The sequence below is a fragment of the Pristiophorus japonicus genome, chromosome 13, assembly GCF_044704955.1.
Source record: "Pristiophorus japonicus isolate sPriJap1 chromosome 13, sPriJap1.hap1, whole genome shotgun sequence".
Classification (NCBI taxonomy): domain Eukaryota; kingdom Metazoa; phylum Chordata; class Chondrichthyes; family Pristiophoridae; genus Pristiophorus; species Pristiophorus japonicus.
In genome coordinates, this window is record NC_091989.1 from 157,490,893 (window position 1) to 157,515,778 (window position 24,886).

General features: G+C 45.5%; 2 protein-coding genes across 2 annotated transcripts; both read right to left on the bottom strand.

Moving 5' to 3' along the window:
• Positions 1 to 873: 873 nt before the first annotated feature.
• LOC139278330 (carbohydrate sulfotransferase 6-like) lies at positions 874 to 21,719 on the bottom strand. Its single transcript, XM_070896993.1, has 2 exons — positions 21,572 to 21,719; positions 874 to 3,575 (listed from the first exon to the last, which is right to left on the bottom strand). Exon 2 carries the CDS (start codon positions 3,546 to 3,548, stop codon positions 2,364 to 2,366), a length of 1,185 nt encoding a protein of 394 aa, XP_070753094.1. The 5' UTR covers positions 3,549 to 3,575; positions 21,572 to 21,719; the 3' UTR covers positions 874 to 2,363.
• On the bottom strand, positions 12,057 to 13,419 carry LOC139278212 (uncharacterized). Its single transcript, XM_070896859.1, has 3 exons — positions 13,102 to 13,419; positions 12,692 to 12,848; positions 12,057 to 12,407 (listed from the first exon to the last, which is right to left on the bottom strand). The coding sequence occupies exons 1-3, from the start codon at positions 13,417 to 13,419 to the stop codon at positions 12,094 to 12,096; spliced, it is 789 nt and encodes a 262-aa protein (XP_070752960.1). The 3' UTR covers positions 12,057 to 12,093.
• Positions 21,720 to 24,886: the final 3,167 nt, after the last annotated feature.

A 24,886-nucleotide genomic window follows, 5' to 3' on the forward strand; every position in this document is an offset into this window, starting at 1 on the left:
CTAATGGGGCACTGCAGGATTCAGTGTTGGGACCCCAGCTATTTACAATATACATTAATGATTTAGACGAAGGAATTGAAAGTAATATCTCCAAGTTTGCAGATGACACTAAGCTGGGTGGCAGTGTGAGCTGTGAGGAGGATGCTAAGAGGCTGCAGGGTGACTTGGACAGGTTAGGTGTGTGGGCAAATGCATGGCAGATGAGGTATAATGTAGATAAATGTGAGGTTATCCACTTTGGTGGTAAAAATAGGAAGGTAGATTATTATCTGAATGGTAACAGATTAGTAAAAGGGGAGGTGCAATGAGACCTGGGTGTCATGGTACATCATTCATTGAAAGTTGGCATACAGGTACAGCGGCGGTGAAGAAGGCAAATGGCATGTTGGCCTTCATAGCGAGAGGATTTATGTATAGGAGCAGGGAGATCTTACTACAGTTATACAGGGCATTGGTGAGGCCACACCTTGAATATTGTGAACAGTTTTGGTCTCCTAACCTGAGGAAGGACATTCTTGCTATTGAGGGAGTGCAGCGAAGGTTCACCAGACTGATTCCCGGGATGGCGGGACTGACCTATCAAGAAAGACTGGATCAACTGGGTTTGTATTCACTGGAGTTCAGAAGAATGAGAGGGGACCTCATAGAAACATATAAAATTCTGACGGGGTTAGACAGGTTAGATGCAGGAAGAATGTTCCCAATGTTGGGGAAGTCCAGAACCAGGGGTCACAGTCTAAGGATAAGGGGTAAGCCATTTAGGACCGAGATGCGGAGGAACTTCTTCACCCAGAGAGTGGTGAACCTGTGGAATTCTCTACCACAGAAAGTTGTTGAGGCCAATTCACTAAATATATTCAAAAAGGAGTTAGATGAGGTCCTTACTGCTAGGGGGATCAAGGGGTATGGCGAGAAAGCAGGAATGGGGTACTGAAGTTGAATGTTCAGCCATGAACTCATTGAATGGCGGTGCAGGCTAGAAGGGCCGAATGGCCTACTCCTGCACCTATTTTCTATGTTTCTATGTTTCTATGTATGGATCGACTAGGCTTATATTCAATGGAATTTAGAAGAATGAGAGGGGATCTCATAGAAACATATAAAATTCTGACGGGATTGGACAGGTTAGATGCAGGCAGAATGTTCCCGATGTTGGGGAAGTCCAGAACCAGGGGTCACAGTCTAAGGATAAGGGGTAAGCCATTTAGGACCGAGATGAGGAGAAACTTCTTCACTCAGAGAGTTGTGAGCATGTGGAATTCTCTACCACAGAAAGTTGTTGAGGCCAGTTCCTTAGATATACTAAAAAGGGAGTTAGATGTGGCCCTTACGGCTAAAGGGATCAAGGGGTATGGAGAGAAAGCAGGGGTGGGTTACTGAAGTGCATGATCATATTGAATGGTGGTGCAGGCTCGAAGGGCCGAATGGCCTACTCCTGCACCTATTTTCAATGTTTCTATATTAAGGTGGATTAAGGCATTTTGTTGAGCAAAGTCAAGAGGGATTTGCTCTGTATGTTGCCATGCTGTACTGAGGAAGTTGATTCTACTGGCACTGGGAGCCCAAGGTTGAGATATGTCCTATTGTCCAGAACTCGGTGTTTCACTGTGATTAGCACAAAAAGAATCATCAAATATAAATTAAAGTATTTTTTTCTGAACTGTTTCCCTGTATTGTTTTGGATGATTCGGCAAACACTTCATTTTGAGAGTAAAACTCCTTATCATTTGTAAACTTTAAAATCAAGCATGTAATTAACTGAATGAGCTTTGCCAGCTGGACGTGTATAATGGGAAGCTGCTGATGCTTTTCTCGCAGTTTGCTGCCCATTCATTTTATGCACAGAATATCCTGGCGAATGCACCTGTGATTGCCAAAAATAAGACCCTGTCAGAAATCCAATTATGTAAAGTCAGTCCTACGCAGTCCACACAGAATCACTGGGGCCTTTTGTTTGCTTCACAATACGGCCAATATTGAAAGAGATAAATTGTCTTCACTCGAGAAATAATCACATTAAAACAGACTGTATCAAGGATACGTGGTCCTCCCAAAAATAAAATATTCCCACTTCAAAATTAGCTGCCAGATATAGCTTGAACTACACCTGTCAACATGCATATCATGCAATTGCAGTGTGGTGTCTGATAACCACAGTAATTTACCAGAAAAAATAAAATATCATGGAAACATGTGGCCTACTTTTGAAGCCAGTGACAACTTTGACTGCTCAATAATGTTCATGTAAGGATGCAATAATCCTTCTGGACTTCATACACACTTCAGAAGATTTTTTAAAAAATCAACAGCAGATCAACACGAAATTAAGTAAGTTCTTCGTTGTCCAAAATTACGTTCATGATTTAAATTGAATTCTCATCAGAACTCAACCAGGTAAACTTGTATTTTCTCAACGGTAAGACAACATCCAGGGATAATAGTTTCAGTTCACGTTCACTCCCAACTAGTCGATATCCAAGCACATTCATGGCTCCCCGACAGATATCCTGTATTTTTAAAACCTTGTCAAGTGATAACTTAGTCCTCCATGCCTGCGATATGCTTCTGGCATTTCTAGACGTTATTTTGAATGCTGATCCACTTCCTTCTCCGTGTGTGATGTTATATATCCAAGACTTAAGTTTTGGAGTCAAACTTAAACCAGCAAATTTATACATTGCTGATATCTCATTAATTGGATCTTTTACTATATCTTCATACCGCACCATCATATAGCGTTGTTTCAGAAAGTCTGGAGCTTCCTTGGTTGCTACCTCATGAATCTGCATGTGACTTCTGCAAATTTCTTTCATAACTTCATAGTTTGATGCTTCAGCTTTATTTTTTTCAATGCGTTTACCATTCAAAACAATACTGTTGTCTCGCATTAGGTAACCAATTGATTTATCACGAGACTTCATGACAGCCCTAGGGTCTCTAACAAGGTGGATGATTTTGAGGTTCAGTGAGGGGTCAGTGAGGAGAGGAAACAGTGACATTAACTCAAGGATTCTCACTTCTTTGAGCACAATGTGACTGTAGGTTTTGCATGCTTCTTCCATTTTAAAAAATTTGGACATGTTGCAATGTTTCTTACATGTTATATCGTTACTGAGGTCTGTTCTTTCATAATAGTCACATGTAGGTGGTGAGCAGAGAGCTCTGCTGACCTCCCATTGGAACAAGTCAGATACCCGTCTGTTTTCAGACATGTAGGCATCAAATACTGACATGTCACACAAGAATGTAGACCGTATAAGGTCCCTAACAGCCATTTGAAGGACCTTTGCACTGTTTTGATACATAGATACCCACACATGCCAGGCAGGTTCCATTAAGTAAAAGACATCCGGGTGCTGACTAAATACTTGTCCCACAAAGGAAGAACCTGATCTCCAGGATGAAAGAATGAGGATGTGCACTTTGGTATTCTGTTCATCAGATGGGAATAAATCAACCTTGTATCTGGGGTAGATGAAGATTAAAGCAAATGTCTGAATTGCCACAAATGCAGCGATGCTTGTAGTAACAAAGGTTAGCCTCACCATAGCGATAGCTGCTAATGTGGTATTGGTCTGTAAAATAAAACAGACACAGACATTACTGATTGCTTCAAAACTACACAGTCACCATTCTAGCCAATGATTTGCAGTTAACAGCACAGAAAAACAACGGGAGAGAAATTGGGCTGCTTTACACCGCCTGTTAGCACCCCCCAAGGGACGGTAATGGGTGCAAATGAGTTTTCGCCCAGGTGCAGTGAGAACAGCGCCTCCCGCTAAATTGGGCGGGGGTATTGTGGCGGCACTAACTTCCCGCTTGGTTGCTCCCAGCGATGATGATGTCATCCCCATGTGTAGCGCTCCGTTACCGCCCCGGAAGCTATATTCTGTCGCGCCCTCTGTGTTCCCGCCTGACAGTGACAACGACAGCTTCAGCTGCTGAGTTTCAATCGGGAGTCGGATGGAGTAGCGATACTCGGGAAAAGTTTTAGTCAGCCATTACTGTTTGCAGCTTACTTCCACATGTGAATGTATGTGGAAGAATCATGAAAGGGTTAATAAAATGGTTCTAGGAATCAATAAGAAAATAAGAAAAAACAGACTTGGTTTCCCGTGAGAAAGTAGTGGACAAAGTAGCTTGTGTGACCATCACTGATAAACAAGGGTTTATGGCCATGACTTGATAAGGTGCACATTTGCTTCGCGTGATTAAGCCAAGCTATCCTAACACGAAGGAGGTTTTGGTGTCCCTGAGCAATTCTGCTTGTTGCAATTCCGCTCGTAAAAGCATAAAGTGTTCTAAAGATATACAGGCTGTCAATCCATGAAGCCCTAGTAACACACTGTGATTGATGAAGCGGGCCATACCTCCTGCGGTTTGTAAGAATAAAAAGGATGCATCTGTGAGGATAGGCAGACCTTTTGTCTGCCTGCCCCGGAATCTGTAGACTCTGTGCTGGCAGTTTGGTAACAGGTCCGAAGCTGCTTCAATAAAGACGTAAAGATTGAAGGTATCTGACTCGATTATTGTCGAATGCAGCTGACCACCCGAACTAGGACTTAACGCACATAAACAGAGACGTTTTTTGACAGGTTTCAGCGATTTTCAGATGAAGGGGTGTCCTGGCTGTTAATCTTTCTAGGAACCTCATTGAGCAGACCATGAGTGCTCAAGCAACGGTTCTGCTGCCTTGACCGCACGGGAGGAGTTCTCCAGCACTCGGCTAAGCGGGTGTCCCTTTTCCTCATCGTCTGCTGCCTGCTGCTCAACTTGGCCATCATGAGGGCACAGCCATTGCCACCAGGTATAGCTCCAACACCTCAGAAGGAGGAGCAAAAGGAGGAGGAGGACAAGGAGGAGCAGCAGCAGTGACGGAGGAGGCAGCCACTCAATCGGCATTATGCAAGGGCGGTCCGCGACTTTCTCATCAGACTTCAGGTTCCAATGAATTCCATCCCACTTTAGTGTGTCCCCTGTTGTGGCAGCAGCAGGGCTGGTGGAAGGCTGCTGTGTATCAGCGCCAGAGACTACAGATGGCCTTGCAGGATGCCCTCGACCAGCTGTAGACTGCACCACCTCAGGCTGGACGGCGGCAGTCTGGGCTGGCTGGGTGACAGACAGTGACAAATGCAATGGCGGAGTGCAGTGGTGGGATCAGGAATGCTGTCATTCTGACAGTTCCTGTTCCACTGACCCACTGCCACGCCCCCGGGACAGCACCTCGGCATAGCCGCCAATCTGCTGGAGCACAGATTGCTGGCCTGCTGCGACATCGTGGGATCCCCGGTAGACTGTGGTGGAACCAGCGGTGCTGGCAGCAGTCAGAGTTTGCCTGGATTCTGGCTGAGACTGCATGAGAGCAGTCTGAGACTCAATGCCAGCAGCCATTGACTGCATGACAGCACTAAAACCACAAGTGGCATCCAGCTGAGACTGCATGAGAGCAGTCTGAGCTTCGATGCCAGTAACCATTGTCTGCATTATAGCACTAAGACACTGCGTTGCTTCCACATGTGCTGCAATAGAATCTGCTACTTTGCCTTTGACACACGTCATGAGGCCTGAATACGCACGGTCTCCCTGGGAGTCCGCCACCGTCTGCAGATTAGAAATGATGGGCTTCATGCTGCACATAGAGTTCTGTGCAATGTTGGTGGCGGACCCCTATGTACTCCTTACCATTGCGGAGAGGCTCTTGGGCATCCTTGCCATTGAACCTAACATGTCAGAGTGCATGGCCATCATCCTTTTTGTGAATGCTTCCCCTTCGAAGTCCTCATCTGAGTCCTGTGCAGCAGAACTTATGCACGAGAGAGATGGGAGATGTAATGACATGTTGCTTGGGTCCTCCTCCTCTTCTTCCTCACATTAAGGTGAGGGCAGGGGAATAGGAATGGAGCAAGGAAGCCAGACAGTATCAGGAGCTGGAAAGTAATAAAGCTTTCTGGTGTGAGGGGGAAGTGGATTGAGAAAAGGAGGGGGGATAAAGATACCCTTGTTGCCCCCAGCAGAGTCGACTTCTCTGCCGGCCACGGTGCCCACCCCCTGCGGGCCAATGAGCTGCAGCACTCGCTTCTCCAGGTCAGACAGCTCCTGCAGCTGAGGTTCACCCCCGCCAGTCCTCTGTTACACCCTTCAATTATGTGCCATCTTGGCCTACAAAAGAAGGGAATTTGTGTAAGAGTCCAACTATGTATGTGGGATATATGACTGCTGTCATTGAATGTAGGCAAGGCGTGAGATGAGGATGTGAGTTTGAGTAGCTGCACATATTTGGTGGATGAGTGGTCGGGGAGTGGTGGTTTGCGCAGTGTGCACAGACAGAGGTTCAGATGCTGATATGTAGGAGGTGTAGAAACATATATTCACCTTGACCACCCGACTGAGGTCATTGAACTTCTTCCAGCACTGTGTGACGGTTCAATCGACTACAGTGCTGGCCGACATGTCCTCGGCCATTTCATCCACATTGCCATAAAAACCTGCGGCAATGGCTTCCTTCCAGATGCGGTTAACAACGCATCCCTCCTTCTCTCCACAGCCCCTACCAATGCATCCAATGCCACGTCATTGAATTGCCTTACCCTTTTTCTTCCAGCTGGATTTACAGCAGCTATCCCAGAAACTTGTTGCACTTGCTCACAGTGCTCCCTCAAATGCAGCACTGCTGAAAATGAACAGATACAGCATGATATAATATAACCTCCCTTTTAGGAGCTGTAATGAGCCAGTGTCAGGAATTGAAGGATGATTGGTAAATACAAGTCACCTGAAATTGCATCGCGCTCTGCTATTAGCACCCCTGCATCGTCCTACTGAGGTAATTAGTGCCTAATTTACCACTCCCTTTCTTCCTGGGGCGCTAAAGCCCAATTTAGAAAAAGTTAACAACTGTTTGCGCCGGGCACTAACTTTTCAAAATTTTTTAATTAGCGCACTAAATTTCTCCCCCAAAGAATCAGCATCCACAGCCCGCTGGGGCAGAAAATTCCAAAGATTCACAACCCTCTGAATGAAGAAAATCCTCCTCATCTCTGTGTTAAATGGTCTACCCCTTATACTGAGACACTCCAGCCAGGGGAAACATCCTCTCAGCATCTACCCTGTCAATCGCCTTCAGAATCTTATATGTTTCAATGAGATTACCTCTCATTCTTCTAAACTCCAGAGAGTATAGTCCCATTCTACACAATCTCTCATCATAAACTCTCTCATCCCAGGAATCAACCTAGTGAACCTTTGTTCCATCGCCTCCAAGGCAAGTACCTCCTTCCTGAGATAAGGAGACCAAAACTGTGCACAGTATTCCAGGTGTGGTCTCACCAAGGTCCTGTACAATTGTAGAAAGACTTACTTACCCTTATACTCCAACCCCCTTGCAATAATGGCCAACATGCCCTTTGTCTTACTTATTGCTTCCCCCATAAGGGGAAACATCTGCATGCTAGCTTTCTGTGTTTCTTGCAGGAGAACACCCAAATCTCTCTGAACACCAACATTTAAAAGTTTCTCACCATTTAAAAAATATTCTGTTTCTCTATTCTTCCTACCAAAATGAATAACCTCACTTTTCCCCACATTATACTCCATCTGCCACCATACTGCCCACTCACTTAGTCCATATATATCCCTTTGCAGACTCTACATAAGAACATAAGAACATAAGAAAATAAAAAATAGGACAGGAGTAGGTCATTTGGCCCCTCGAGCCTGTTCCGCCATTCATTAAGATCTTGGTTGATCTGATCTTGGCCTCAACTCCACTTCCCTGCCCACTCCCCATAACCCTTGACTTCTTTATCCTTCAAAAATCTGTCTATCTCCACCTTAAATATATTCAATGACCCATCCTCCACAGCTCTTTGGGGTAGAGAATTCCAAAGATTCCCGACCCTCTGAGAGAAAAAAATTCCTCCTCATCTCCGTTTTTAATGGGCGACACCTCATTCTGAAACTATGCCACCTAGTTATAGATTCCCCCATGAAGGGAACCATTCTCTCTGTATATACCCTCAAGTCCCCTCAGAATCTTATACATTTCAATAAGATCACCTCTCATTCTTCTAAACTCCAATGAGTACAGGCCCAACCTGCTCAACCTTGCTTCCTAAGACAACTCCTTCATCTCAGGAATCAACCCCATGAACCTTCCCTGAACTGTCTCCAATGCAAGTATATCCCTCCTTAAATAAGGAGAACAAAACTGTACGCAGTACTCCAGATGTGGTCTCACCAACGCCCTGCACAGTTGTAGCAGGACTTCCCTACTTTTATACTCCATCCCCCTTGCAATAAAGGCCAACATTCCATCCGCCTTCCTAATTACTTGCTGCACTTGCATGCTAACTTTTTGTGTTTCATGTACAAGATCCCCCAGATCCCTCTGTACCGCAGCATTTTGTAATCTCTCCCCATTTAAATAATAATTTGTTTTTTTATTTTTCCTACCAAAGTGGATAACCACTCACAGTTTACTGTCCCACCTAGCTTTGTATCATCAGTAAACTTGGATACATTACACTCGGTCCTTTCATCTAGGTCATTAATATTGATTGTAAATAGCTGAGACCCCAGCACTGATCCTTGCAACACCCCACTAGTTACAGCATGCCAACCTAACAAAGACTGGTTTATCCCTACCCTCTGTTTCTGACCGTTAACCAATCCTCTATCCATGCTGCTATATCATCCCCAACCCCATGAGCAGTTATCTTGAGTAATAACCTTTTATGTGGCACCTAATCAAATGCCTTTTGGAAATCCAAATATACGCCATCCACTGGCTTCCTTTCATCTACCCTGCTCGTTACATCCTTAAAAAGCGCTAATAAATTTATCAATCACGATTTTCCTTTCATGAAACCATGTTGACTCTGTCATAATGTTATGATTTTCTAAGTGCCCTGATACCACTTCCTTAACAATGGATTCCAGCATTTTCCTGATGACCGATGTCAGGCTAACTGTTCTCGTTTCCTCCTTTCTTGAATAACAGTGTTACATTTGCTACCTTCCAATCCACTGGGACCGTTCTAGAATGTAGGGAATTTTGGAAGATCAAAACCAATGCATGCGCTATCTCTGCAACCACCTCTTTTAGAACATAAGAAATAGGAGGAGTAGGCCAAACGGCCCTTCGAGCCTGCTCCGCCATTTAATATGATCATGGCTGATGGGATCATGGACTCAGGTCCAGTTCCCTGCCCGCTCCCCATATCCCCTTATCTATTTCTGTCTTAAATGTATATTTCTGTCTTAAATGTATTCAATGTCTCAGCTTCCACAGCTCTCTGAGGCAGCGAATTCCACAGATGTACAACCCTCTGAGACAAGAACCCTAGGGTTTGGGCCGTCAGCTCCAGGGCATTTGTTGGCTTTAAGTCCCATTAGTTTCTCTAGTACTTTTTCTCTACTTATATTAATTACGTTGAGTTCCTCACCCTCATTAGACCCTTGGGGCTAGACTTTCCATTAATTTTGCATCGCTACCGCCCATTTAACATCCATTTTAACACTGAAATGAGGTATAATGGCCAGATATCGACCATTTAGGAAAAAAATGGAAATTACGCCATTTGTCGCTCACTTATTGCCCAGCGTTACTTTCAGACTTAATTAACACCGAGAATTAATAATGCCGCCCGCCCATTTTTTTTTTGCTGTAAATGTCAGAAAAATGGAAACTAATGTCCATGATATCGCCGAGCGTTACTTTCGGCATATCACCTGAATTTAACCCAGCGGTATGGGATGCCATGTTGTAAATTGGAGGACTTTTCAGACAAAAGACTGCTTCAACTTCTGGGGAGTTTTGATGTAATCTGGCGTTATTTTAATGTGATTTTAACATCTGAACAAGCATCTTATCATACTGTGGATGATTTGAATTTATTTTATTTGTTTTAGTCGGTAAATTTATATTTGTGAACAATATGTATAATACTGATAGTTATTGTAATAGGGCCTGTACTTTCTCAGCCTGTCTTGATGACTACGCGCATGCTGCAGACTAGAGGTGGCAGAAGGTATATTTAAGAGCATTATGTGCTCAATCAAAGAGGTGGCAGACTGAGGAGGAGGAGGACGAGAACTTTACAACTGACACACTTACAGGGAGACGCGGTCTTATCTGAGAAAATGCGCAACAATGTTGTTAAATAAAATAAATTTCATGATATTGGGCCCAAGTTTCCACATGATTTGCGCCTGATTTTTAGGAGCAACCGGTGGAGAACGGACTATCTTAGAAATCGCAATTCTCCACATTTTTTTTTCTGCAGTTGTAGTCAGTTAGAAGAGTTTCACTTTGGAACAGAATTTTTTCTTCAAAAAGGGGCGTGTCCGGCCACTGACGCCTGATTTCAAAGTTTCCACAGTGAAAACGTACTCCAAACTAACTTAGAATGGAGCAAGTGAAGATTTTTGTAGAACTGAAAAAACCTTGTCTACACATTAAAAAATCAGGCGCAGGTTACAAATTCGGAGTGCAGAACGAGGTGGGGGAGGGGGGAGGGGGGGGGAAGGGAAGTCATTAAATTCTATAATAAATCCTTATTTATACTTATACAAATATTATACAAATAAATCCAACCTGAATAAAAATTTATAATATTAGATTAAAGAAAAGATTAAATAAACCATCTTCCTACCTGTGTGAAAGTGCTTCAGCCAGGGAGAATGCTGCAGGAAGCCTCACAAGTTGAGGAAGCCGTTTGTTCCTGACGGCAGGGGGGGGGGGAGGAAGCCATTCCCGACGGCGGGCGGGCGGGGGGAGGGAGGGAGTGCGGGCCCGACCGACCGACCGACCAAACGCAGCGGGGGGGAGGGGGAAAGCCGTTCCCGACAGCGGGAGGGCGGGGGGAGGAGGCAGTGAGAAGGCTGCAGGAAGCCTCAGAAGTTGAGGCAGCCGTTTCCCGACGGCCTCCCTCCCCCTGCCGTCGGTCGGGCCCGTCGGGAAACGGCTGCCTCAACTTCTGAGGCTTCCTGCAGCCTTCTCACTGCTGCAAGAAGCCTCAGTGCTGATCATGGAAGGGCAATGTGGTTTTATTAAAAAATGTAAAAAATTAAACAGCTACAAAGAACTACAAAAATGGGCAAGTGCCAATGTTTCCTTCACACTGCACATGCGCAAACGCTCCAACGCGCACGCGCAGCGTTGCCGGCAGGAAAAAAACTAATTTAAATGGTACCCGCCCCCTCCCACTTACAAAATCGGCGCGAGTGGTAGGCTCCGCCCCCTGGGCGCCGTGCCAAGCAGACATGGAGCTGCAGGGCGCTCCAAAATCGCGCATTTTTTTTCCGGCGCCGTTTTCAGCGCGAAAAACGGGCGCCCAGCTCGGAGGGGCGCCCATTTTTTATCGTGTGGAAACTTGGGCCCAATATGTGTATAAAATCATGCTGATAACTGTACAAAACATCCCACTCCATCCCACAACAAATTTGGAACATTTATTACATTTTTAATGTTTCCAACAAGACTTCAAACACAGAGAACACAAATGCAAAAAAACAAAATGCTCCCCCTCCCTCCTTCCCCCAAACCTTCCAACATTTATTCAATAGCAACAACAACAACATCAATACTCTCACAACTACAACTCCTGCGGCCATGCACCTCACTTTCCCTTTCCGCCCCCGCTTCTCCCCACCTCTACCCCTTCCCCTCCCGACTCCAAGCCGCCTTGCTGCACTGCCCCTCAGGCGCTGCTTCATTGCGGGGGATGTCGGCAGATCCGCTGGTTGGCCGGATGCTGGAGAGGATGGTCCCGAGGAGGGAACGTCCTCTGAGCCAGAAGCAAGAGCTTCCTCCTGGCTCGCATGTGTCGTTGGCAATGGGGGTGCGGCACCTTGGAGTTCAATACCGCATTTCGGGAACACTGGTAGCCCTGTGACACCAGTGTTCCTGGCTATCACCTCCAGGGCCACCGCTATCCATGGCACCTACTCTGTCATGGTCGCGGATATGGTGGCCAGCTATTGGGATATGCCCCCCATTGTCTGGAGGATCTGTTGACCTAGGTCAACACTCCTCCTGGACAAATGAACCATGTCCCTGCTTAGATCTGCCGCTCATGCAGCAGTCTTGCTGTGTCAAACCAACCTCCATGAGGTCAGCACCGGCATGGAGACACTTGGGGTGCCCTGCAGCAAAGTGCTTGGGCCCGCTACCTTCACGGTGGAAGAGGACATGGCCGCAGGAGCACTAAATGTCATCGGTGTAGTTGACATGATGGAGCTTGTTGCTGCAGGCTCCTCAAACTCCTCACTGTCATCAGTGGAGAGGGCATCGTGCAGCTCAACATTTACGATTCGGGGCTCCTCACCACCAGAATGACGATCCCCCGCCGACGCCGGATCCACACATTGCCTCGGTGGTGTTGCCTGTGACTGTGCTTTTGGCTGAGCTACAAAACATAAATGAGGTACTTAGAGGAGAAGGGGGTGCTAGGGTCACAGGATGATTCAAACGCTACACACAGCATATGCACGAGAACAGCACTACCGCTTTCAAAATAATCACAGACATCACATTTAATGAACATAACCAAATTCTGCATTACAATGATTTTCATGAGCCCATCATTAATTAGATAACGCTTTCATCAATCATCTATCATATATTGTTCGGATATGAGTGGGTGTGGCATCTATTGACTTTACATCACACAATGGTGTATACTTTACTTACGTGGCATCACATCTGGTTCTGCTGCTGCAAGCCTGGCCGACCGGGGATGGATCCCCACTAGTGCCAGCGCCCGCTCCTCAAGATCTGTCAGCTCACTGATGACTGGTGCACCGCCACCCGTGCACCACTGTTCGGTCCTATTCTTCGAAAGCTTCTTCTGTAAAAGGTAACAACAGCACGACATGGCATAAGATCATTGCTAGGTACTGTCACAGATACTGATACAATACATAACCGACAGATGTTATTATTATCATTATTAACCTAAACACGTACATCGTAAACGTGGGCTTTGAGTAAAACATTTCCGGTCTAACTGCAATACATCAGATCTGCATTTATTCACTCATTACACTTACAATTCCAATTATATAAATATATAAGTAAATGTAAATAAATGTAATACTTACTCTGCCGGAGCTGACAAGGTCGTTCCAGCGCTTGTGGCACTGGTTGCCCTCACGCACCTCTTGCGTCACTGATGACACCACCTCAGCTATCTCAGTCCAAATTTTCTGGTAAACCTTCGGAGTGGGCTTCCCACGCCCACCCCGGGTCAAGTGACCCTCAGGTGACTCCACCTCTTGCAGAAGGGCAGCATTTACCTCATCGGAGAATCTCCAAGCTCGTCTTCGTCCTCCCAACTCCACTTCCTCTCCAAAGTCACTGCTTTCACCAGCCTCTTCCCCCTCTACATCGTGCTGTCTCGCCTCCTCCATGCCTTCCATGTTATTATTTTGTTTTTTTGCCAATATTTCTGTGTCACCAAAGTAAAGAGTGCTCTAATTTCCTCTTACACCTCACAAAAATCTTTACTCCCTCCCACAACAGCCAAACAAATGACAAAGAACCAAACAAGAAACCCATGTACACTTTCTATTCATCTCTGCTCTCTCTCTCGCCCCTCTTCTGCGCATGTATTGATGACCCCTGACCTGAAACGCGGGAAAAGACCGTCGCTATGGACGCCGACATTTTGCGGCAGAAGAAGAAAAAAATAACTGCTAACACCCATTTCACATCGCTCCTACTAATGCTCATTTTATAAAATATAAACTAGGGGTTTTGAAAATGGGCGATAATCTGGCAATCTCAAAACCCATAATAAACACCAATGCTGGAAATAATGCCCATTTTTGGGCGATCTGCACAATAATGGAAAGTCTAGCCTTGGGTTCCCCAACATTTTGGTATGCTTTTTGTGTCTTCTATTGTGAAGACAGATATAAAATATTTAACGTTTCTGCCATTTCCTTATTCCACAAAATAATTTACCCATAGTCTCTCCACCACAAAGACTGCTTACTTCCACCCCTGTAACATTACCTGCCCCGCCTCAGTCCATCTGCTGCTGAAACTCTCACCCATGCCTTTGTCACTTCCAGATTGAACTATTCCAGTGTTATCCGGGCCACCGTCCAATCCTTTACACTATGTGCACTCTCGCAATCTCTGTGCTGAGAACTTTAGCTTCCTTAACGTGTAATTGATTGTTACAGAGCAGCAGTGATGTTATCAAGCTGTCTAAGCAGTCAATCATGTTGAAGAATTCTCACAGACAGCACACCAGGAAATTAAAATGAAAATTATCTGCACCTTTAAAAAATGTTAGAGAGAGCGAAATAAAGATTGGTACATACACATGGGGTTAAGGTAGAAGCTGAAATATCATGAACAAACTTAAAAAATATGCAGCAGTTCGGGAGATCGAGGCCCTGATAAAAGGGCACATAGCTCGGGCGGAAGAGCAGAAGTTCGGGAGAGCGAGGCCGAAGGTAAAACAAAGAAGTAAAAAGAAATCGAAGTGTGACATCACAGCCAAGCGGGTAAGTGATTGGCTGGTGGATTGGTGAGTATTTAATCTTTTTCTTTTTCTTTTTATTTCCTTATAAGTAGGTAACCTTTGACATTGTTGCCAAATTAAGTTAATTTAAGGGTTAAATCATGGCAGGAGAGCCCAGACCCATATCATGCTCCTCCTCTGCTATGTGGGAAGTCAGGGACGTTCCCAGTGTCCCTGGCTGCTATGTCTGCAGGAAGTGCATCCAGCTGCAACTCCTGACAGACTGCATTGCAGCACTGGAGCTGCGCATGGATTCACTCTGGAGCATCCTCGATGCTGAGGCTTTGTGAATACCACATTTAGTGAGTTGGTCACACTGCAGGTAAAGGTTACTCAGGCAGATAGGGAATAGGTGACCACCAGGCAGTGCAGCGGAAGGTAGTGCAGGGGTCCCTTGCAGTTATCCCCCTCCAAAACAGATACACTACCTTGGGTGCTGTTGGGGGGGATGACTCATCAGGGGAGGGCAGCAGCAGCCAAGTTCATGGCACCATGGGTGGCTCTGCTGCATAGGAGGGCAGCAAAATGAGGAGAGCTATAGTGGTAGGGGATTCTATTGTAAGGGGAATAGATAGACGTTTCTGCGGCCTCAATCGAGACTCCAAGATGGTATGTTGCCTCCCTGGTGCAATGGTCAAGGATGTCTCGGAGCAGCTGCAGGACATTTTGGAGGGGGAGGGTGAACAACCAGTTGTCGTGGTGCATAGAGGTACCAACGATATAGGTAAAAAATGAGATGAGGTCCTACAAGCTGAATTTAGGGAGCTAGGAGTTAAATTAAAAAGCAGGACCTCAAAGGTAGTAATCTCAGGATTGCTACCAGTGCCACGAGTTAGTCAGAGTAGAAATAGCAGGACAGTTAAGATGAATACATGGCTTGAGGAGTGGTGAAGGAGGGAGGGATTCAAATTCCTGGGACATTGGAACTGGTTCTGGGGGAGGTGGGACCAGTACAAACCGGATGGTCTGCACATGGGCTGGACCGGAACCAATGTCCTAGGGGGAGTGTTTGCTAGTGCTGTTGGGGAGGGATTAAACTAATATGGTAGGGGGATGGGAACCTATGCAAGGAGACAGAGGTAAGTAAAATGGGGGCAGAAGCAAAAGATAGAAAGAAGAAAAGTAAAAGTGGAGGGCAGAGAAACCCAAGGCAAAAATCAAAAAGGGCCACATTCCAGCAAAATTCTAAAGGGACAAAGTGTGTTAAAAAGACAAGTCTGAAGGCTTTGTGCCTCAATGCGAGGAGTAATTGTAATAAGGTGGACGAATTAACTGTGCAGGCAGCTATTAACGATTATGATATAACTGGGATTACAGAGACATGGCTCCAAGGTGACCAAGCTGGGAACTCAACATTCAGGGGTACTCAACATTCAGGAAGGATAGACAGAAAGGAAAAGGAGGTGGGGTAGCGTTGCTAGTTAAAGAGGAAATTAACACAATAGTAAGGAAGGACATTAGCTTGGATGATGTGGAATCTGTATGGGTAGAACTGCAGAATACTAAAGGGCAGAAAACGCTAGTGGGAGTTGTGAACAGACCACCAAACAGTAGTACTGAGGTTGGGGATGGCATCAAACAAGAAATTAGGGATGCGTGCAATAAAGGTACAGCAGTTATCATGTGTGACTTTAATCTATATATAGATTGGGCTAACCAAACTGGTAGCAATACGGTGGAGGAGGATTTCCTGGAGTGTATTAGGGATGGTTTTCTACACCAATATGTCGAGGAACCAATTTGAGGGCTGGCCATCCTAGACTGGATGATGTGTAATGAGAAAGGACTAATTAGCCATCTTGTTGTGCAAGGCCCCTTGGGGAAGAGTGACCATAATATGGTAGAATTCTTTATTAAGATGGAGAGTGACACAGTTAATTCAGAGACTAGGGTCCTGAACTTAAGGAAAGGTAACATTGAAGGTATGAGACGTGAATTGGCTAGAATAGACTGGCGAATGATACTTAAAGGGTTGACGGTGGATAGGCAATGGCAAACATTTAAAGATCACATGGATGAACTTCAACAATTGTACATCCTGTCTGGAGTAAAAATAAAACAGGGAAGGTGGCTCAACCGTGGCTAACAAGGGAAATTAGGGATAGCGTTAAATCCAAGGACGAGGCATATAAATTGGCCAGAAAAAGCAGCAAACCTGAGGACTGGGAGAAATTTAGAATTCAGCAGAGGAGGACATAGGGTTTAATTAGGAGGGGGAAAATAGAGTATGAGAGGAAGCTTGCTGGGAACATAAAAACTGACTGTAAAAGCTTCTATAGTTATGTGAAGAGAAAAAGATTAGTGAAGGCAAACGTAGGTCCCTTGCAGTCAGAATCAGGTGAATTTATAATGGGGAACAAAGAAATGGCAGACTAATTGAACAAATACTTTGGTTCTGTCTTCACGAAGGAAGACACAAATAACGTTCCGGAAATATTAGGGGACCGAGGGTCTAGTGAGAAGGAGGAACTGAAGGAAATCCTTATTGGTCAGGAAATTGTGTTGGGGAAATTGATGGGATTGAAGGCCGATAAATCCCCAGGGCCTGATAGTCTGCATCCCAGAGTACTTAAGGAAGTGGCCCGAGAAATAGTGGATGCATTGGTGATCATTTTCCAACAATCTATCGACTCTGGATCAGTTCCTATGGACTGATGTAACACCACTTTTTAAAAAAGGAGGGAGAGAAGAAAATGGGGAATTATAGACCGGTTAGCCTGACAGCAGTAGTGGGGAAAATGTTGGAATCAATTATTAAAGCTGAAATAGCAGTGCATTTGGAAAGCAGTGACAGGATCGGTGCAAGTCAGCATGAATTTATGAAAGGGAAATCATGCTTGACAAATCTTCTAGAATTTTTTGAGGATGTAACTAGTAGAGTGGACAGGGGAGAACCAGTGGATGTGATGTAATTGGACTTTCAAAAGACTTTTGACAAGGTCTCACACAAGACATTGGTGTGCAAAATTAAAGCACATGGTATTGGGGGTAATGTATTGATATGGATAGGGAACTGGTTGGTAGACAGGAAGCAGAGAGTCGGGATAAACGGGTCCTTTTCAGAATGGCAGGCAGTGACTATTGGGGTGCCGCAGGGCTCAATGCTGGGACCCCAGCTATTTACAATATACATCAATGATTTAGATGAAGGTATTGAGTGTAATATCTCCAAGTTTGCAGATGACACTAAGCTGGGTGACGGTGTGAGCTGTGAGGAGGATGTTAAGAGGCTGCAGGGTGACTTGAACAGGTTAGGTGAGTGGGCAAATGCATGGCAGATGCAGTATAATGTGGATAAATGTGAGGTTATCCACTTTGGTGGCAAAAACATGAAGGCAAAAAATATTATCTGAATGGCGGCAGATTAGGAAAAGGGGAGGTGCAATGAGACCTGGGTGTCATGGTACATCAGTCATTGAAAGTTGGCATGCAGGTACAGCGGGCGGTGAAGAAGGCAAATAGCATGTTGGCCTTCATAGCTAGGGGATTTGAGTATAGGCGCAGGGAGGTCTTACTGCAGTTGTACAGGGCCTTGGTGAGGCCTCACCTGGAATATTGTGTTCAGTTTTGTTCTCCTAATCTGAGGAAGGACGTTCTTGCTATTGAGGGAGTGCAGCGAAGGTGCCCAAGACTGATTCCTGGGATGGCAGAGACTGGATCGACTGGCCCTGTATTCACTGGAGTTTAGAAGAATGAGAGAGGATCTCATAGAAACTTATAAAATTCTGACCGGACTGGACAGGTTGGATGCAAGAAGAATGTTCCCAATGTTGGGGAAGTCCAGAACCAGGGGTCACAGTCTAAGGATAAAGGGTAAGCCATTTAGGACCGAGATGAGGAGAAACTTCTTCACTCAGAGAGTTGTTAACCTGTGGAATTCTCTACCACAGAGAGTTGTTGATGCCAGTTCAATAGATATATTCAAGAGGGAATTAGATATGGCCCTTACGGCTAAAAGGATCAAGGGATATGGAGAGAAAGCAGGAAAGGGGTACTGAGGCGAATGATGGTGCAGGCTCGAAGGGCCAAATGGCCTACTCCTGCACCTATTTTCTATGTTTCTAAAAGCTAGTAATTTTATCATAATGGAGAAATATAAAATTAGTTTTTCAAGGTCAGCACAATTGTTATGCTGTTAAAACCCCAGTTACACCTATTTCAACAAAGCTAAACATTTAATGTGGGAGTTTAGCAGTGACATTACGCAGAAAAGCTTAAGTTTTTGTCAGTTCCACTGATTTCACTATTTGCCAGCTATGGAGGCGGGGGTGATCCACAGTGCAGCCTGTATCGGAGCAGTGAATGACTGACCGCAACTTCAGGATATCCACATTTAGCTGTGCATGCGCTAAATCCTGAAGTTACGGTCAGTTTCAGAGGGGTAATGACGCTGAATGCTGACAGTTTTCCATCATTGCCCATGCAAAATCTGGGCCGTTCAGTGCTGATGGTATTCGGAGAACTAATTTCAAATATTTTTCTTTCTTCGATTCAGTACATAAGTACAAATTAAATACTGTCTTCCTTCCTATCTCTTTGAATGCATTGCATACTACTGGGTTATACTCCCATGATTGCAGATATAAAAACATAAGAAATGGGAACAGGAGTAGGCCATACAGCCCCTCGAGCCTGCTCCGCCATTCAATAAGATCATGGCTTATCTGATCATGCACTCAGCTCCGCTTCCCCACCCGCTCCCCATAACCCCTTACCCCTTATCGTTCAAGAAACTGTCTATTTCAGTCTTAAATTTATTCAATGTCCCAGCTTCCACAGCTCTTTGAGGCAACGAATTCCACAGATTTACAATCCTCTGAGAGAAGAAATTTCTCCTCATCTCTATTTTAAATGAGCGGCCCCTTATTCTAACATTGTGCCCTCTAGTTCTAGTCTCCCCCATCAGTGGAAACATCCTCTCTGCATCCAACTTGTCAAGCCCCCTCATAATCTTATACGTTTCGATAAGATCGCCTCTCATTCTTCTGAACTCCAATGAGTAGAGGCCCAACCTACTCAACCTTTCCTCATAGGTCATCCCCTCATCCCCAGAATCAACCTAGTGAACCTTCTCTGAACTTCCTCCAAAGCAAGTATATCCTTTCGTAAATATGGAAACCAAAACTGCACGCAGTATTCCAGGTGTGGCTTCACCAATACCTTATATAGCTGTAGTAAGACTTCCCTGCTTTTATACTCCATCCCCTTTACAATAAAGGCCAAGATACCATTGGCTTTCCTGATCACTTGCTGTACCTGCATACTATCCTTTTGTGTTTCATGCACAAGTATCCCCAGGTCCCGCTGTACAGCGGCACTTTGCAATCTTTCTCCATTTAAATGATAACTTGCTCTTTGATTTTTTTTCTGCCAAAATGCATGACCTCACACTGTCCAACGTTATACTCCATCTGCCAAATTTTTGCCCACTGACTTAGCCTGTATGTCCTTTTGCAGATTTTCTATGTCCTCCTCACACATTGCTTTTCCTCCCATCTTTGTATCGTCAGCAAACTTGGCTACATTACACTCAATCCCTTCTTCCCCGTCATTAATATAGATTGTAAATAATTGGGGTCCCAGCACTGATCCCTGCAGCACCCCACTCGTTACTGGTTGCCAACCAGAGAATTAACCATTTATCCTTGCTTATTATTCAAATTTTAGCTTGACTGTATCCGTGGACTACTCGATTGTGAGGGGGAACATTGCCAAGCCTGTTTCTGTTTCACCTAACATTTACAGGTGTACTTTGCAAACACGTCAGGTTCCACATGTACGCTGACAACATCCAGATTTACCTCACCACCAGCACCTTTCTCAACCCCACCATTGTCTCTTATTCACCACACTGCTTGCTTAGTTCAAATTGTTGGATAATTCAAATTTAGTAGTCGAATTGGTAGTGCAAAATTTGACCTTGAATGATCAAGAGCAGACTGTATTCTGAAAGGCCACTGGATTCAACAAACTAGCAAATAAATCCAGTGTCTTTTCAGAATAGTAAACACTAATGTGAAGCTTAAGTATAACCACTCCGTACGGTCATTTACGCTCCTGTTGATGTTACTTTAACCCTCTCACACTGTCAGATTCTGCTGCTCAATTCCCCAATGTCATCAGCATTTCCTTTTCAAACAAATATTAAACCATCAAAATATAAGAATGTTCAAATTAGTGCTAATTATTTCTAATAGTTTGACATTTTTAAAAGGTTTAAGAACAGTTTGTCCCGTCATAATTTCTAGACGTTTCCGGGTGCAGTCGGACACTTTTTTCCTTGTTGACTGTCAAGTGACTTGGCCCAGCTCCTAGTTCAATTACTTACCTTTTATCTTTAGAGTTAAGGCTAGCAGAAGTGACAGCATTGTCCCCATAAATACAGTACCTGGAACAACAGTCTTAACTCGAGCAGGCCTTAAGATGTTTATCCAACACTGCATTAGAATAATGATTTACCAGCATGTTAACTCAAGTGTGCAATACTCAATAACACCAAGTGTATTTAAAAATAGAGACTGAACTTATCCATTGAATTTAGCTTAACAATTTTGTCATTTTACTCCACCCCCGCCGTTTTTATCATTTCGGTTTCAAATGACAGGAAACGCTGAACAGTTTTGAAAACCCTCCTGGGTTCACTTACAATAATTGGAACAGAAAGATTTCCACACGGGATATTTCTTATACAAATGAATGTGCCGGCCCAGTTCCATTTTTTGAGAGAATAAAGCCGAGGTTGGAATTGGTTCAAGCAATGTATCTGTATCGTAAAACGGCCTTTGAACGAAACCTTTCCGCATTCTGATACACAGGTCGATTACTGTTTAGAAAGCGTGTGCTGATGGGCAGGTACTGACCGTCCTCTTCAACCTCAATCGTCCCAAACCCAACTATTGAATAGGATCGGATTCCGCTTCAGTTGAAACGCGTTGGTTTTAAACAGACATCCAGCAAATAATATTTACAAAACCAAAAGAAATAATGAATGCGATTTGTTTTTCTTAAAGGAACTATCGATTTTTAACTGTACTCGCCTGTCTAAAACGGAAATCTCTCCTTAGTTCCGCGATTATGAACTCAACCAAGTCTGACTAAAGTTGTAATTTCTATTGATGATATTTATTTTCCAAGTCGCCGACTGTACACTCTCCGAGAACTCTCTTGTTCGCTCTCCAGTCCCACTTGCTGTTCCAGCCTGTGGGAGGAACTGGGGGCAGCGCCTCCAGCACCAGTCTCGCTCCTCCTGCAGCGTGACCTTTGTCGTCAGACAGGGAGGCTGGCGTCGATCTGATAGAGATGAAGAGCGAGATATAGTGGGCGTCATCCTCTGTGGCGGTGTATGATTACAGAAAAAAACTAAATATTTTTTATAGTGAGGGTTTAATTTTGTATTTTTAACTGTACCCTCGGGGAAAAGTGTATGAGGACTACACTGCGTCCCAGGAAGAGAGGACCTGTGGAAAGGAGGACAGTAGGAGTATGTGTCTGTGTATGTACTACACCCATGCAGCAGAGCCTGTTCTTCAGTCATCTTGGATCACCTTGGCTCTGTCAAGCCCATGTGGTAGCTGGTGTGCAACGGCAACCGTACGTTAAAAGAATACATACATAGGCATCTTCCACCTTTTAAGATGAAGTTCGGGACCTGGAACCAGTGCACTACAATCATCAGCGCGTGCACTACAGATGAGACCAAAGAGGAATTCTACTCCAGCCTTGAACAATCCCTGTCCCGAGTCCCAACAGATGACAAGCTGATCCTTCTTGGCGATTTCAACGCCAGAGTCGGTAAGGACACAGACCTCTGGGGAGGTGTGATCGGCAGAGAGAGGGTAGGGAAAACCAACTCTAGTGGTACCCTGCTCCTGACAAAATGCCTAGAACCTTGTCATCACCAACACCTTGTCCATCAGAGGGGCACGTACATGGCATCATGGCAGCACCCTCCCTCCAAGCACTGGCATCTGCTAGACTACGTCATTGTCCGAGCGAGGGACCGCAAACACATGCGCATCACCCGCACCATGACCGAAGCCGACGACTGCTGGACGGACCACTGCCTAATCTGCTCTGTCGTTAACTTCAATGTAGCCCCAAAACAGCGAAGGCAACAAAAACAATGCTGCAGGAAAATCAACACAGAGGGACTCAAAGACCCTGTTAAGAAAGTACTATTCAACCAGCGCCTCAATCCGGCGACCCTTGATAACCCAGAGACGCAGAGTGCCCACAGCGCCTGGTCTGCCCTCTTGGCCTCCATAATCAGCATCTGCGAAGAGGCGCTCAGTCACTCGACCAGGAAACACCAAGACTGGTTAGATGAGAACGACGAGGAGATCCAGAAACTAATTAGTCGCAAGCGCAAGGCAATTCTGAACTTAAAACAGCAACCCAACACGAGAGCAAGAAAACAGCTCTACAGACGGCTGAAGGCCGAGGTCCAACAAAAACCCATGACCTAAAAAACAGATGGTGGGTGGAGAAAGCACAGGAGACCCAGCAGTTAGCTGACAACCATGATGTGCATGGATTCTTCAGCTCAGTCAAGACCATCTATGGCCCAAGCACCCAAGGCCCTACCCCACTACTGGCCAAGAATGGTGAGGTACTCATCAAGGACAGAGAGTCAGTCAGTGCCCGTTGGAATGAGTATTTCAAAGATGTCCTTAACCAAGACTCTGTCTTTGACATGAGTGTCCCCGACTCCATCCCACAGCATGCTACCCGCCGCCATCTCAGCACAGCCCCAGCCCGGTGCAAAGTAGAAAAGGCCATTCATCAATTGAAGCATAACAAGGCAACAGGAGCAGATGGAATTCCTGCCGAAGCACTAAAGCATGGCAGAGAAGCACTTTTGCTATGAATACATGACCTCATTTCTCTTATCTGGAAGGAGGAGAGCATACCAGGAGATCTCAGGGATGCCGTAATCTTGACCATCTTCAAAAAAGGGGACACGTCAGACTGCGGTAATTACAGAGGACTGCTGTCGGCCACCAGAAAAATTATTGCCAGAATCCTCCTCAATCGTCTTCTCCCTGTGGCTGAAAAGCTCCTCCCAGAGTCGCAATGCGGATTCCGTCCATTAAGGGGTACAACAGATATGATCTTCACCGCGCGACAACTACAAGAGAAATGCAGGGAACAGCACCAACCCTTGTACATGGCCTTCTTTGACACTGTCAACCATGAGGGATTATGGAGTGTCCTCCTCCATTTCGGCTGTCATCAAAAATATGTCACCTTCCTCCGTCTGCTCCATGATGACATGCAAGCCGTGATCCTGACCAATGGATTCACCACAGACCCAGTCCATGTCCGAACTAGGGTCAAGCAAGGCTGCATCATTGCACCAATGCTCTTTTCGATCTTCCTTGCTGCAATACTACATCTCACCCTTATTAAGCTCCCCAGCAGAGTGGAGCTAAATTATAGAACAGATGGGAATCTGTTCAACCTCCACGGCCTCTAGTCCAGTTCCAAGGTGGTCCTTTCCTCTGTCATTGAACTACAGTATGCAGATGACGCTTGCATCTGCGCACACTCGGAAGCCGAACTCCAAGCCATCGTCAACACCTTCACCGAGGCGTACGAGAGCATGGGCCTTACGCTAAACATCCATAAGACAAAGGTCCTCTACCAACCTGATTCCGCCACACAGCACTGCCCCCCGATTATCAAAATGCACAACAAGGTCTTGGACAACGTGGATCATTTTCCATATCTCGGGAGCCTATTGTCAGCAAGAGCAGACATTGACGATAAGGTCCAACACTGCCTTCAGTGCGCCAGCACAGCCTACAGTTGCCTGAGGAAGAGAGTGTTTGAAGACCAGGACCTCAAATTCGGCACAAAGCTCATGGTCTACAGGGCAGTAGTGATACCCGCCCTCCTATATGGATCAGAGACATGGACGATATACAGTAGATGCCTCAAAATGCTGGAGAAGTACCACCAGCGCTGCCTCCACAAGATCCTGAAAATCCATTGGCAGGACGGACGAACCAACGTCAGTGTTCTTGCTCACGCCAACATCCCCAACATTGAAGCATTGACCATGCTTGATCAGCTCTGCTGGGTGGGTCACATCGTCCGCATGCCCGACACGAGACTCCCTAAGCAAGCGCTCTATGTGGAGCTTCGACACGGCAAGCGAGCTCCAGGTGGGCAGAGGAAATGCTTCAAGGACACCCTCAAAGCCTCCTTGACAAAGTGCAATATCCCCACTGACACCTGGGAATCCCTGGCCCACGACCACCCAAAGTGGAGGAAGAGCATCCGAGAGGACGCTGAGCACATCGAGTCCCATCGCCGAGAACACGCAGAAACCAAGCGCAAACAGAGGGAGG

What these genes read in the sequence shown, in the direction of transcription:
- LOC139278330 (XM_070896993.1), bottom strand. Translation starts at nt 3,548, where the DNA reads ATGGTGAGGCTAACCTTTGTTACTACAAGCATCGCTGCATTTGTGGCA.
- LOC139278212 (XM_070896859.1), bottom strand. Translation starts at nt 13,419, where the DNA reads ATGGAAGGCATGGAGGAGGCGAGACAGCACGATGTAGAGGGGGAAGAG. An exon ending in ACCTTGTCAGCTCCGGCAGA is followed by an intron (nt 12,849 to 13,101) that starts GTAAGTATTACA and finishes TACCTTTTACAG; the next exon opens with AAGAAGCTTTCGAAGAATAG. An exon ending in AGAACCAGATGTGATGCCAC is followed by an intron (nt 12,408 to 12,691) that starts GTAAGTAAAGTA and finishes TATGTTTTGTAG; the next exon opens with CTCAGCCAAAAGCACAGTCA.